This window comes from Dermatophagoides farinae, chromosome 6 (genome assembly GCF_024713945.1).
Source record: "Dermatophagoides farinae isolate YC_2012a chromosome 6, ASM2471394v1, whole genome shotgun sequence".
In the NCBI taxonomy this organism is placed as follows: domain Eukaryota; kingdom Metazoa; phylum Arthropoda; class Arachnida; order Sarcoptiformes; family Pyroglyphidae; genus Dermatophagoides; species Dermatophagoides farinae.
The window spans coordinates 809,511-822,797 of record NC_134682.1 but is presented as its reverse complement, the minus strand read 5'-3'; the positions used below and the strand labels follow the sequence as shown (position 1 = coordinate 822,797).

Here is a 13,287-nt window from a genome sequence, read left to right as displayed (position 1 = left end):
ACAAACACACACTATAATGGTTTGGATTTACTTTGGTGGCTATTCATTAGAATTTTAAGAAAACGTGTCTCTTCAGCTAATGCAGCTGAATCTTGTTGTGATGCTAATTGCCATAGAAGTAATGTTTTATCATCATCCAGATTTGTGGATGGATTATCAGCTGTTTTCGATGCACGAAAACTATTCCATGGAGGATTTAAACGTTGAATTTTATTGTTATTTTTATCAACATTTTCTGCATTCATCGGTTGATATTGTTGACGCATCATATAGCCACCATTGATTAAACTGTATATGAATCCTGATCCAATATCCTGTTGTCCTGTTGATTTAGTGGTCATCATTGTTGTCCATGATGATTGAGCATTGCCACCAAGATTCATTATTTGACCACAAAGATTACAAACAATAGAATCACGTAATTCACGTAACAATTTATATTGTTGTTCCAATTGATTACGATCAATGGCCAATCGTTCATGATAAATTTGTGATTCATTTTTGGATTTTTCCAAATCAACGGTTTCTTTTTTCAATTCTGATCGTAATCTTTCAATTTCATCCATTGCAGTGACAACATCCATTTTTTCTTTCAAAGCCATTTGGCTTAATTTTTCCAATTCTTCAGCACGTTGTTCCAGTGTTTTTCCCAACATGGTCATTTGTTGTTTTTCATGATCAAATTGTCGTTTTTTCATTTGTAATTGTTGTTGTTGTTGTTCAAGATTCAATGATGATTTCAACGATAGTGATTCTTTTTGATCCAATTCTGTTTGTTTTTGTAGAATTTCTTCACTTTGTTTCGATATTCTTTCCTGTTCATTGTCAAGCATTTTTTTACGTTCATCATAAAGCTGTTCTAGCAGTAATCGTCGTTCTTCAAATAATGTGATTTCTTCTTTTAATTTTTTTCGTTCATCCATTAATTGTTGTGCATCAACACTTTCACGTTGGCGCCATTCCATTACTTCTTCGGCGAATTTTTCTTTCATTGATTCCAATTCTTTATGTTCTTGATTCATTTTTTCTTCACACACTTTCATACGTGATTGTTCATCGTTAAAATATTTTTCATGTTCATCACGAATCATTGTTTCCAAATCGTTACGTTGTTGTTGCATATCATTTAAAAATGTTTTCCATCTTTCGTCAATTTCTGTCACTTTATTGGCCAATACATCATCACTATTGTTCATTGTTTGTAATCGTGATATTTCTTCTTGTTTAGCTATTACTGAACGTTGTAATTTTTCAATTTTATATGCACTTTCTTCCCATTTTGCCATCAATTCTGTAACACTTTTCGTTTGATTATGAACCAAATCCGATGATGTTTGTAATGATGATTCTGTTTCCGTGGATAATCGTTGTTCTAATCGTTTTAATTCCATTTCATGTTCTTCAATCATTCGTTTGGTAGTAGTATCATATTGTTCTTGTATATGTTCATTATCTTTTCGATATTCTTCTTCAATTTTCACTAAACGTTCATTGTATTTATCACGAATCATGTTCATTTCCTTTTCCGATTGTTTCAATTGATTTTTTAATTCAATAATTCTACGATCACGTTCTTCTTGTATCCTGTATATATAAATATATTACGATAATATAAATGAATTAATAAACGGAAACAACAACAAAACAAAACATTGATTGTCACCAATATTGTCGACAATTCGAATTGTTATCGAAAGATTAATTATGTACCGCAAATTATGTCCGGAGTCATATAATAATCCTATTTACACATCAAAATATCAATTCATGTTGAAATGGTTTTTTTTCACTGGTTTTTTATGTTTTTCCTGTTTCTATTTTTAGGTCAAAGAATTTTTTTTGTCCACATTTTCTTTGGATATTCGACAGGAACGTCAAAAAAAAAACAAAAAAAAAATGCTCATCATATAAATGGATGTATGTATGTATGTTTTTTTCATCACTCGTAATCTCCATTAACTTGTGTTCATTCCATCGTCATCATCATTGTATTTTGGTTGTTGTTTGAATATATTTATAACAAAAAAAAAAAACATCCATTCGAATGTTTCGAAAATTTTTTTTTCTTTTTTTATCTTTCATCCACTATTTTTTTTTAACATCCATTGATGTGTACGTTTTTTTCAAGAAGAAGAAGATAAGATTCTTAATGATTTTCAATGATGGACAAGCCATAAATAAACATACATACACATAGTTGTATATGTATTTAATATTTAATGCACGTTGTTTCATAACAACAACAACGGACAGACCAAATACACATAGTCGAATGTGTTGTGATGGCCATTGGCTATAGATAATGAAAAAAAATTGCACCAAACGAACGTGCGTATGTGTCCATGTCGTCAGAATCCTAAATCGAATGATGCAACAACAGATGTGTTGAAATATTATATATGAGGGCCGGATATTTTGTTTTCCATTTGATACATCATACATGAACGGTTTATTTTAATGATAATAGAAAGAAAAAAAACTTTTTTTTTTTGGTTGAATGAATGAATACTTACATATTTTCATGTCTTTTATACATTTCTGATGTTAAATGCATCTGTTGTCTGTTGTGGTTGCATAACATGGTTGTTGTTGTTGGATATTTCAAATTCATTGCCGGTCATTCGATCAAAAATCGATTTGTTTCGATGAATTTGATGTTTGATCCGGAATTTTGATGATTACAGAGAGAGAGAGAAAAAAACAAAAATTATTCTGTTGTTGTGATGATTAGTGCAATAATAATCATACTAACTCATATAATGAAATCATAGCCTGTAATTCATCTTGATGATTACGTTTCATTTGATCTAAACTTTGTTCTAGGAATGATTTTTCCAATGTTAATATACGTAACTGAAAAAATAAAAATTGAAAATTGAAATTCAAACATTAATCATGGCAGCCATACTTTTGTTTGTAAAACAATCAATGAAGATTGTTGTTGTTGCTGTTGTTGTTGTTGTTGTCCATCTTGATTTATTATGATCGACGACATAATTTCCTCATTTGGAATGATCATGGAATTTTGTTGTTGTTGTTGTTGCTGTTGTTGAAAATTTATTGCGTTCAAATTTTCATCGATTCTTGGAAATCCAAGTTGATTTTGTTGCTGATGATGGTGTTGAATGTCTAATTTGTTGTGAATTATATCAGATTGATTTTCATTTGACTTCTGCTGCTGTTCGGTATCAGATTTACGATTTGAAAATGTTTGTCCATTTTGTTGTTGTTGTTGTTGTTGCTGTTGTTGTTTTTGTAGTTCAGATTGACCAACTTGAACAAATTTCTTGATACCGCTTAATGGTGATGATGATGATGATGATGATGATTTTTCAACATCCGATAATAATTTAGGCTGCCAATTTCTATTGATAACCGATGTCGATTTATTTACTGGCTCATTTGTATCAATAGTGATTGCTGTTGTTGTTGTTGTCGATGGAGATAGAGATGGAGATGGTGTTAATGTTGATGTTTTTAATGGATCTGTATCTATTAGGAATGATGGCCGATTCTTAGATGTTAATGTTGTTGATGTCGAAATAGAATCCTGATTACTTTGCCTTGATTGACGAGCTTTTAATCCTGATGTGATCCACTCTGGTTCATCTTGACTAGATGTTTTTGTTGTTGATTTTTCATTTGATTTTTTATGGGTGTTATTATCATCATCACTTGATCCACCAACACCACCACCACCACCACCAAGACCAAGCCAATCAGATTTGGAACGAACATTTGATTGTTGTTTTTGTGCTTGTTTTGTATTATTCAACAATGAATCCAATGCTGTACTATGTGGTCGAATTGATCTTGATTCTTGTGTTTGTGTTGTGGATAAATCATCATCGAATCCTTCATCAAAAAATCGTACAGATTTACGTTGTCGTGGTGATGTTGTTCTGGATGATAATGGCAATAGATCATCATTATTATCATTTGAACCAAGTAAATCATCAAGAAATGAACGTGATGATGAACCAGATGCTGATTTAGGTCGTGATGCCATTCAAAAATTTCTGAAAGATTTGTGGTTTCGTATTTTGTGTGTTTTTTGTTTTTCTAATCCGAATAATTTCATCTGAAAAAAAATAACAGAAAAAAATAATGTCACCATAGCGACAACCACCATCCTTTTTTTGTTGGATGAAGAAACTAAAACGACACACATGGGTGCATATAGCATATACACACACACTGTTGTTTCATTCTCACGAGAAAACAAAACAGGAATATTTTTGAATTTTAATTTTCAAATTTTTATTCGCTGTTGTTTGACTTTTGTGTTGTTACACACACACATTTCCATGTTTTTTCCAATATTCAATTCAAATTCAACGACCGTTTATCGAATTTTTAATGATTCAACACCATAACTATTTGCCATTGTAACAACAACAACAACAACAAACAGACAAATTCTTCTCAACTTGATTGTATTGAATCAATCATTATCATTCATTTTGTTTGTCTTTACTAGTGTCTAGTGTCTGCTGTGTGTGTGTGTGTGTGTGTGTATTCTGAATTCTGTATGTGAAATCAAATTCCTGGATTCGATTCACATGAATGCACTACTTTTTTGTTGTTGTTGTTGTTGAACTATTTGATTACAATTGAATCACAATTTTCTCTTGTTCAGGAATTTTCAATTTTCAATTAAATCCAATAATAATGCTTTCAATAATCGTGCTTCATATGTAACGGTATTCTTGCCTGGATGTAATGTTTCCAATTCTAATGGTGCTTCAACAATGGCTTTAACATTTTGGCCATATTGTTCACACATTGATAAAAATTGTATACATTCTTGTAGTACAGAATCTTTGATAACAATCACCTGTTTGGCCAGATTTTCCAACATTGCTAGAAAACAACGTTTTGCATAGAACCATGTATCGGTACCCAATTTTTTTGGATATGGATCCAAACTTTTTATAACACGTGATATACCAAATTCATAATTTCCTTTGGAACAATATAATGTACCAATGACTAGATTAACGATACATAAATGAAATATTTTCTTATCCGGATCACCATAGATTAATTGTTCTTCTTCTTTTTCAATTTTTCTCATCAATTCTTCAGCATCTTCATTCTGGCCAGTCATTATATATGAAACACAAAGATTGGCAAGTACAATGGCGCTCACTTCCAATATGTTATCATAATTTCGTTTGACAAGCTGTTCATAGAAACCGGTTGCTTCTTTGAATTTATTTTCCTAAATAAATGAAAAAATAGATGATGATGATGATGATTCATTCATAAATTCGATGTGATTCTAATAATAAACAAACAAATACCTGCATGAATAGTACATGTGCAACATTCAATTTCCATAGATCTAATTCATTACAGAATTCAGCAGATTTTCGAAACACTTTTTCCACTTGTGAATAACATTCAATATCCCAGTAAATTTTTGCTTGTGCCATTAACACTGGCAAATAAAGTTCTATCACTTCATCGAATGAATGTTTTAATTTTTTCATTATTTCATTCTGTTTTGCCACAATATTTGCATCATCATTTTTAACGATTTGATTTTTTGCATCCTGAATTTGTTTACTCAATTTACGTAACGAGTCCATATGTTTGGTGGCTATTTCATCGAATTTTTGATACGCATCTTCTGGCGATGTTTGTTGTGTGATCAATGCATCTAAAAATTCATATAGATATGGTGATAGATAACGATATGTGAACGATGCATTTTCGGCCATCAAATCGGCAGCCAATTCATAATATTCATAACGACAATATAATAATAATAGATTTGCAAATGTTTCCACTTGAAATGTTTCCTGTCCGATAAGAAATTGTAATTTTTCAAAACCTTCAGCTGGATTTGTATCCATCGATATTAGTGCCATGTTGTGCAATGTAACGGCATCCAATTCTTCTTCCGATCGTGGTGGCATATCTGTTAATGCTTCTTTGGCTGCATCTAAATTTTTTAATTGATATTCAATTGCAGCTTTTAGATTGAATGCTTCCACCAGTATTGATTCATGTAATACTTCTGTATTGCCAACACTACGAACTTCAAGACCTTCAGTATTCATACCGACAGATAATTCTGGATGTTCACGAATTCCTTGTTCAATTATTTCACCAATAAATTTCATTGCATCGGAATATTGTCGAAGATGATAATAACAAACGGCAAGATTATAAAGCAGATCAGGTATTTGATTGATCATTGAAGAATTTGTAGTACTGCCGCTGCTGCTGCTGCCACCTACACTAGTAATGGTAGTATCCGTTCCATTTTTATTCATTTCAGAAGATTTTCTGTCCATCATAATCATTTGGCCAACACCACCACCACCACCACCACCACCACTACTGCTATGAGCATTCGTACTACGTGAATTGGATAGATTTATATTTTCCATTTGTAATGCATTACGAAATTTTTCAATAGCATCATCATAACGTTTTTCTTTGAATAATAAACAGCCAAGATTTGTTTCTTTATCAACAACATTATCACCATTATCATCGGATAATTGATCGATTAATAATTTTGCATTTATATTATCATCATCATTTGTGTATTTGATTGCAGCTTGAATTTTAATCAATTCATTATGTGCAAATCGATCATATGATGATGATTGTTTCTTATCATCATCATGATCATCAATATGAAATTTTTCCGAATACTGTGCAATAGTTTTCAATGCTTTTTCATATGATCCATATTCATATAAACATTTTGTATAATTTAGCCAATAATGATGTTCATTTGGATAGATTTCAATCAATTTTTCATAATATTGTTGTGATTGTTCAAATTCTTGTAGAATATAATGGCAATATGCTAATAATGATAATGCTGCACGTGAATTTTGATTCAAACAAAGTTCATCATTCAATACGGTTATGGCTTCTTTGTAGTTGCCTAAAACAAAATCGTGAAAAAAAAAATGAAAACTTGAAATCATCAACACCATCATCATCGTCATCATCATACCTTCTTTGATCCAAGTATAGATTGTTTTTGTTTTCTCACCAGATTTTATTTTGGCCAAACTAAGTCGATGTCTTATCATTATGGCGATGACGATGATAATGATGATGGATCGAGGATAAAATCTTAAAAGTTTACCATTCAAATGTGTTAGTGAGCCGTGTGGAATGAAAAAGTTTTTTTTTCGTTGCCGTTATTTGTTGTTGTTGTTTTGTTGTTGTGGAAACAAAAATCTCTCTATGGAACGATTGGTTGTCATGGCAATGAAAATGTTTGCTGCTGCTGCTGCAGCACGAATGGTGAATTTAACGGTAAAAAACAACAACGATGAACAATGATAATAAATTGTGTTGTGTGTGTGTTGTGTTGTTTTTACAACCAAAACAAGAGATTGCGAGGAATTTGGGAAAAAAAAAATTTTTCAATTTCATTCATTACAAAACTTTTTAAAACTAAACTAAACTAATTTTAAAGTTTTTCAAAAGGGGGGAATAAAATTTTGTTTTTTTTTTCGTTTGTTTGCTTGTTTGTAAACACCATATACTGACAAGTTGAGCAGAAACTAATGATTTTTGTTGTTGTTGTTGTTGTTGTTGTTGTTCCAAAATGAAACACCCATATATGAAAATTTTCATTTTTTTTGAATTTTAAATTTTTCATTTCTTTGGAAATGATAATTTCAAAATTTTCCAGCCAAAAAAAAATTCATTCGTTATCATGGCCTGTCAAACAATAGTGGAGAGAAAAAAAACATGATGATGATGATGAAATGGACATTGTCCAGTTGTAGAAAATGATGAATCATCTCTGTATCGTTATCATCATCAAATCCATGGAGAAACCCAACATTTGTACACATAAGATTCTTTCGTTCATTTTTTTCAACAAAAAAAAATTCGATTAGAAAACTTTTTTTTTGTATCCAAAAGAAGAAAACTTTTATACATGCACGAAATGCTGAAAAAGTTGGAAAAATTTTCAAACTTTTTTTTGGTCACCATATGGATCACAGCATCAAAAAAATTTTTTTTTTTTTTTTTTTTTTGGTTGCAAGACCAATAAAAAGAATCGAAACAAATGTTCAAAAGTCACTTGAATATTGGCTTTTTTCAAGTTTTTCATGATGATGATGATGATGCTGAATAATTAAATAAATTTTTGGATGTGATTGTTGAGTGCAATTTTTGAAAAAAAAAGTTTCAAAAAATTCCGTAACAACAGAAATAATATGAATATATGAATCACCCATCATCATCATCATCATCATTGTTTTTTCTGGTTTCCAAATCATAATATTTTTGAGCACTCAATTTTATTAAAATTTTTTCTTCCATTGTAATATTTTGTTAAAGCAAATTCGTGCGTGTTCTCAGTGAAAACCAAAAAAAAAAAAAAAAAAAAAACCAATCGGCCCATGATGATGAATCGATTTTTTTTTTCGTTTTTGCTTTCAAAGTGAACACGTTTGTTTTTCGTTTTTTTTTTTTTTTTTTTTGAAAAAAAACGAAAGAAATTCTGCTGCAGCAACAGAACAAAATTTACATTTAAACTTAAAAAAAAAGTTGGCTTCACTGTCAAAAATCATGACGAGATTTTCATTATCGGTATCTGAATATGACCACCACTTTGAACGGGAAATGAAAAATGGATTACAACCAACATGATGATGAGTTGGACAATGTTATTTTAACGGCAACAAAAAAAAAGAAAAAGTTTTTCAGGAAATGGAGAAAAAAAAAGTTTTTTTTTCCATATCATATATATCCTGTCTGTCTGTCTTGTTGATGACATCGAAAAAAAATAATTACAACTAAAACGTAAACTGGAACACATCGAAGAGAGAGAAAAAAAAAACGAATCTTCCAAATGTCAACGCTGAATAGAAAACCAAAAAAAAATGAAAAAAAAACCAGAATAATACAACAGCAGCAGCAGCGCCACCAACTAAATGAAGATTAATGATAAAAATGTAGAAAAATGAAATGAAAAAAGATGGACCATGATGATGATGATGATGATGATGACGATCATCATCATTGATACAAATGTGATAATTTTTTTTTCTCTCTCACAGTATTGATATGAATTCCTGAGAAACTTTTCCGATTCCAATATTTTTTTTTCGTTTTGTTTGTTTGGACCAAAGGAAAAAAAATTATCCGGGAAACTATTTCCTCAAATGTTTTGGCACGCATTTTCAAATTACAATCCTGGATTTTTTTCCATCTTCATCTTCTTCACCATTTTCAAATGTAAATTTTCTATTTTTTCATTTCGATTCTATTGATAATATATATGTGTGTGTGTGTGTGGCGATGCAATGCTTTTTTTTGTTCAAAATTCTAGAAATTGAATGTCGATTCTTTTTTTTTTGTTGCTTGGCAAGAATATATAGAAAAAAAATCGAATGAAACTAAAATCAACAATGATGTTCATTGATGTTTTTGAAATGGAAATGAATCAAATTCAAATTCAAATTCATCATGAATTGAAATTTGATATATGGAGAATGTAGAGTGAATAATAATAATAATAATAAAAAGAATCATGAAATTGAATGGGAAAGAATTGGAAATTTGGAAATTTTAATTTTGAAGAAAAAAAAATTCATATTTGATTCTTTTACATGTTTGTTTTTTTGGTACTTTCTGTAATCGACACGATAAGTGACTTAACCGATTATGATGATGATTTTGTAGTTATAAAATACAACAACAACAACAACAACTGGGGCCTAAATTCTTTTTATTTTTTACTGTAAGAAACATTACGGAATACTAGAATGCTAGAATCATTGTCGTCATCAACAACACGAATACAAACACACACACACACACGTAACGTATATTCATTTCGAATTCTAAATAATATTTGCATTCACTTTTTGATTTCCCTTGACAATTAATATTCTGGTTCGTTTTTTTTCTATTCACAATTCTTTACCAGTGCTTGGTGTGTGTGTGTTTGTTTGTTTGTTTGTTTTAGGTGAATGTAAAAAAAAGGAATCCACCATATATTGGGCCCAATATAGGTAACCAACGTAAGCAATAATTTTTTCTTTTTTTCATTTCTTGGAAACTAGAAAAAACAAACCAAAAAAAAAAAAAAAAATGGATGATGCTTTATTCTTTCTTCTAATTTCTTCCATCACAACTTTTTTGATCGATAAATCGATCTGGTGTTTTTTTTTAAATTAAATTTTTCCTATCGATTTGCATAGACAAAATGCCGGCTTAAGTTTATACTACTGGTAGTAGTGTGTGTGTGTGTGTGTGTTTGAAAGGATTCAAATGATTTTTTTACCACAGTAAACAATTTACACTTGAAATGTTTGTGTGTGTAAAACGTGTAAATGGTGTTCATGTTCATTAACACGCCATTTTTATGTCTTTTTCTCTGTATAATAAAAATGGTGAGATGTAAAGAAAATTGAGTCGTATAAAAATCCAATCAAAATTCTTTTTCCAATTCTCTCTTTCTGTGTGTGTGTGTGTTCCAGAATTTGGCAGCAGAACATATATATAGCAAGAAAAAAAAATTTTTTTGTTTCATTTTCAATTTAACAAATTCACATCAACAACAACAACAACAACAACAACACTTGTAAATAATGAATGGTACACACATCTTTATTTTATTTTGCTTTCGTGTGTGTGTGTGTTTCAAGTTGTAGTTGAAGAAAAATTGACAGAAAACACAAAATAGCCAACGTTCATGATGATGATGATGATGATGATGGTAATTGAATTAACCTTGTACGATATAACGATGTGTTTGTGTATTAGTTTATTTTGATTGAAATCTAATCAAAATTCCAATGTTGATAGTGAACATATATATTTATATCGATTTATCCAATATACCGGTATTATTTTTGTTTTGCACTATTAAATGATCAAAATACAACGTAAACAAAAATGAATCAAGAGATTTGTGTGCGTATGAAAATGAAATGAAAAAAAAACTAATGAAACAGAATGGTGGAAAAATTTTTTTTTTTGTGTGTGTATCAAACTCACTAGGGCCAGAATCAAAAAAAAAAAAAAAAAAATTCTGAACCTGAACATGATTACTAATCGAGAATATAACAAAATGTAATAGACGCAAAGTATTAACGAGTTTTTTCATTCATTCATTCATTCATCATCATTATTCGTTATGGTAATCAAAAAAAAAAAAGATAGATATCCATTAACACACACAAACACTAATACCACCTTTCATTTACAGAATATTCTGATAAACAATTTTTTTTTCTCTTGATTCATTCATTCATTCATTGAATTTATCTATCTATTAATTAATTCACATCCATACATCTATCTAATGAATAACGGTTTTCTGTTTTTTTTTCAGTTTTTGTTTGTGTGTGTGTTTAGATTCTCGTTTACGACGCACAATGTGTATATTCAATAATGCAATATAATCAGGTTTTTTTTTACCATTTTCGTGACCATTCAGGTATGCGTGTGTGTGTGTGTGTTTTTTTTTCTTTGTTTGTTTGGCTGATTCAATCAAAAAAAATGATGATGATGATGATGATGCTGCGTAATGATGTTGTTGATAATGATGATGTTCCTGTTGGAACATATTGCAAGTAGTGTGTGTGTGTGTTTGGTGTGTTTGGCGTATGCATGAGGAATGAATATATATTCTTTGTCTATATGTTGTACATCCACTTGTTTGATGCGCATGGCTGATTATTATAAAAATAAATATTATATTCGACCTTATAACAAACAAGATCATCAAAAAACGACCCAAAACGACCAAAAAAAAAAAAAATGAAGAAAAAGAAGAAGTAAAAAGAAATGAATCCTGGAATTTTTTGTGTGTGTTTCTGTATGTAAAGAAAAATGATGACGAAAATTGTGAAATGAATTCACACACACACACACACCGAGAGACATCCTCTTAACAAAAAAAAAAAAAAAAAAAAGAATTGGAATAATGGAACCAAACAAAAAAAAAAAGATGAAGGAAAACTTTTTTTTTCCTTGTGTGTGTTTGTGTATGTCCTTTCCTGTCTATAGAGAATGTCGACATCAACAAGGCATCATCATCATCATCATGATGATGATGATAATACCTGGAAAAAATGGTTGAAATGAATTATTTTTTTCTCTTTTCATTATGTTTCGTTTTTGTTGTTGTTGTTTTTTTCCGGGGATTTTCATCAATGTGCGTGTATTTAGATGGAAAAATGAAAACAAAAGAAAGTGTGTTGAATAAATTGAATGAAAATGGTGATCAATTGTGTTGCAATGATTGTATATATTCTGTTGTGTAATGGATTCATTTGCTATGATGATGATGATGATGATGCATGATTTTGATTCTTGAATAATGTTCATTCCAATCTATTTCATTTGAATTTTTTTTTTATTTCCATTCATTTATTTCCTCGGGTTAATTTTTTTTTATTATTATTCTTCACTTTGTACCCAATGAATTCCTGGTATTCTTGACACAATGCTTAATCTGATTTGCTTTTACTTTTCACCTTTCATTACAATAATAAAAAAAAGATGATTTCAAGCTTTTTACATCAAAAAAAATAGGTTAGCAGCAAATGGATGAAAAATCAATGAAAAATGGCGGTCTGCAATTGTTTCGTTGAATAAAAAAAAAATGAAATTCAGTTTCTCATGATGAAGAAGATGAGTTTTATTTTTTTTTTTACATTCACTTTCAAAATAAAAATTGATTTAGTCTTGTTTTACTCATCACCATCGTCATTATTTGATTAAAAACAAATTTGTAATGATGAAAAAACGACGACGACGAATGAAATAAATGACTAAATTAGTTGGAGAAGGCAATGAAAGAAAACATTTCTTCATTTGGTTGTAGACCATGATGGTAAAAACAAAAAAAAAAATTTATTTTCTTGTAATTCACTGATGACATTGTGAATGTGTGCAATCACTTGATGTTTTTATTTTTCATTCTATTCTATTCATGTCTTTTTTTCAACAAGAATTTTTTCTGGAATGTTTGCGTCTTTTCTCTCTGTGTATGTGTGTATGTGTATGTGTGTGTGTGTGCCATCCATTTTCAATTTTCAATCATGATCGTGGAATGAATTTATTTTCTACCAATCCATGAATTTGTTTGCTAGTTTTTTTTCGCGTAAAGAATTTTTCTCTTTTCATGATTCTTGTCCAATTCTTTACCGTGTGGGCTCACATTTGATGATGATGTACATTGGCCGTTTTTTTCTTCATCTTCATCTTCACAAGTTTATCGTTAATTTTTAATAAACTTTTTTTTGGCAAGTTGACCAAAATTAGTTTTTTTTCATTTTT

The 13,287-nt window shown here is 29.9% G+C and overlaps 2 protein-coding genes across 3 annotated transcripts; both read right to left on the bottom strand.

Annotated features, from left to right (window-relative positions):
- Positions 1–10: 10 nt before the first annotated feature.
- On the bottom strand, positions 11–4,009 carry LOC124494078 (uncharacterized). The gene is made up of 4 exons (XM_047057228.2): positions 2,909–4,009; positions 2,753–2,853; positions 2,514–2,561; positions 11–1,584 (listed from the first exon to the last, which is right to left on the bottom strand). Exons 1-4 carry the CDS (start codon positions 4,007–4,009, stop codon positions 12–14), a joined length of 2,823 nt encoding a protein of 940 aa, XP_046913184.2. The 3' UTR covers position 11.
- A 47-nt stretch (positions 4,010–4,056) lies between these two features.
- On the bottom strand, positions 4,057–7,141 carry Ttc30 (tetratricopeptide repeat domain 30). Of its 2 annotated transcripts, XM_047057510.2 has the most exons (3): positions 6,983–7,141; positions 5,307–6,910; positions 4,057–5,224 (listed from the first exon to the last, which is right to left on the bottom strand). In XM_047057510.2, the coding sequence occupies exons 1-3, from the start codon at positions 7,059–7,061 to the stop codon at positions 4,646–4,648; spliced, it is 2,262 nt and encodes a 753-aa protein (XP_046913466.1). In that variant the 5' UTR covers positions 7,062–7,141; the 3' UTR covers positions 4,057–4,645. The 2 variants fall into 2 exon arrangements, with proteins under 2 accessions (XP_046913466.1, XP_075587740.1); XM_075731625.1 differs by having other exon boundaries at positions 5,307–7,141.
- Between the last annotated feature and the right edge of the window lie 6,146 nt (positions 7,142–13,287).

What these genes read in the sequence shown, in the direction of transcription:
- LOC124494078 (XM_047057228.2), bottom strand. Translation starts at nt 4,009, where the DNA reads ATGGCATCACGACCTAAATCAGCATCTGGTTCATCATCACGTTCATTT. An exon ending in TGATTGTTTTACAAACAAAA is followed by an intron (nt 2,854 to 2,908) that starts GTATGGCTGCCA and finishes TTATTTTTTCAG; the next exon opens with TTACGTATATTAACATTGGA. An exon ending in GCTATGATTTCATTATATGA is followed by an intron (nt 2,562 to 2,752) that starts GTTAGTATGATT and finishes CAACCACAACAG; the next exon opens with ACAACAGATGCATTTAACAT.
- Ttc30 (XM_075731625.1), bottom strand. Translation starts at nt 7,061, where the DNA reads ATGATAAGACATCGACTTAGTTTGGCCAAAATAAAATCTGGTGAGAAA. An exon ending in CACATGTACTATTCATGCAG is followed by an intron (nt 5,225 to 5,306) that starts GTATTTGTTTGT and finishes TCATTTATTTAG; the next exon opens with GAAAATAAATTCAAAGAAGC.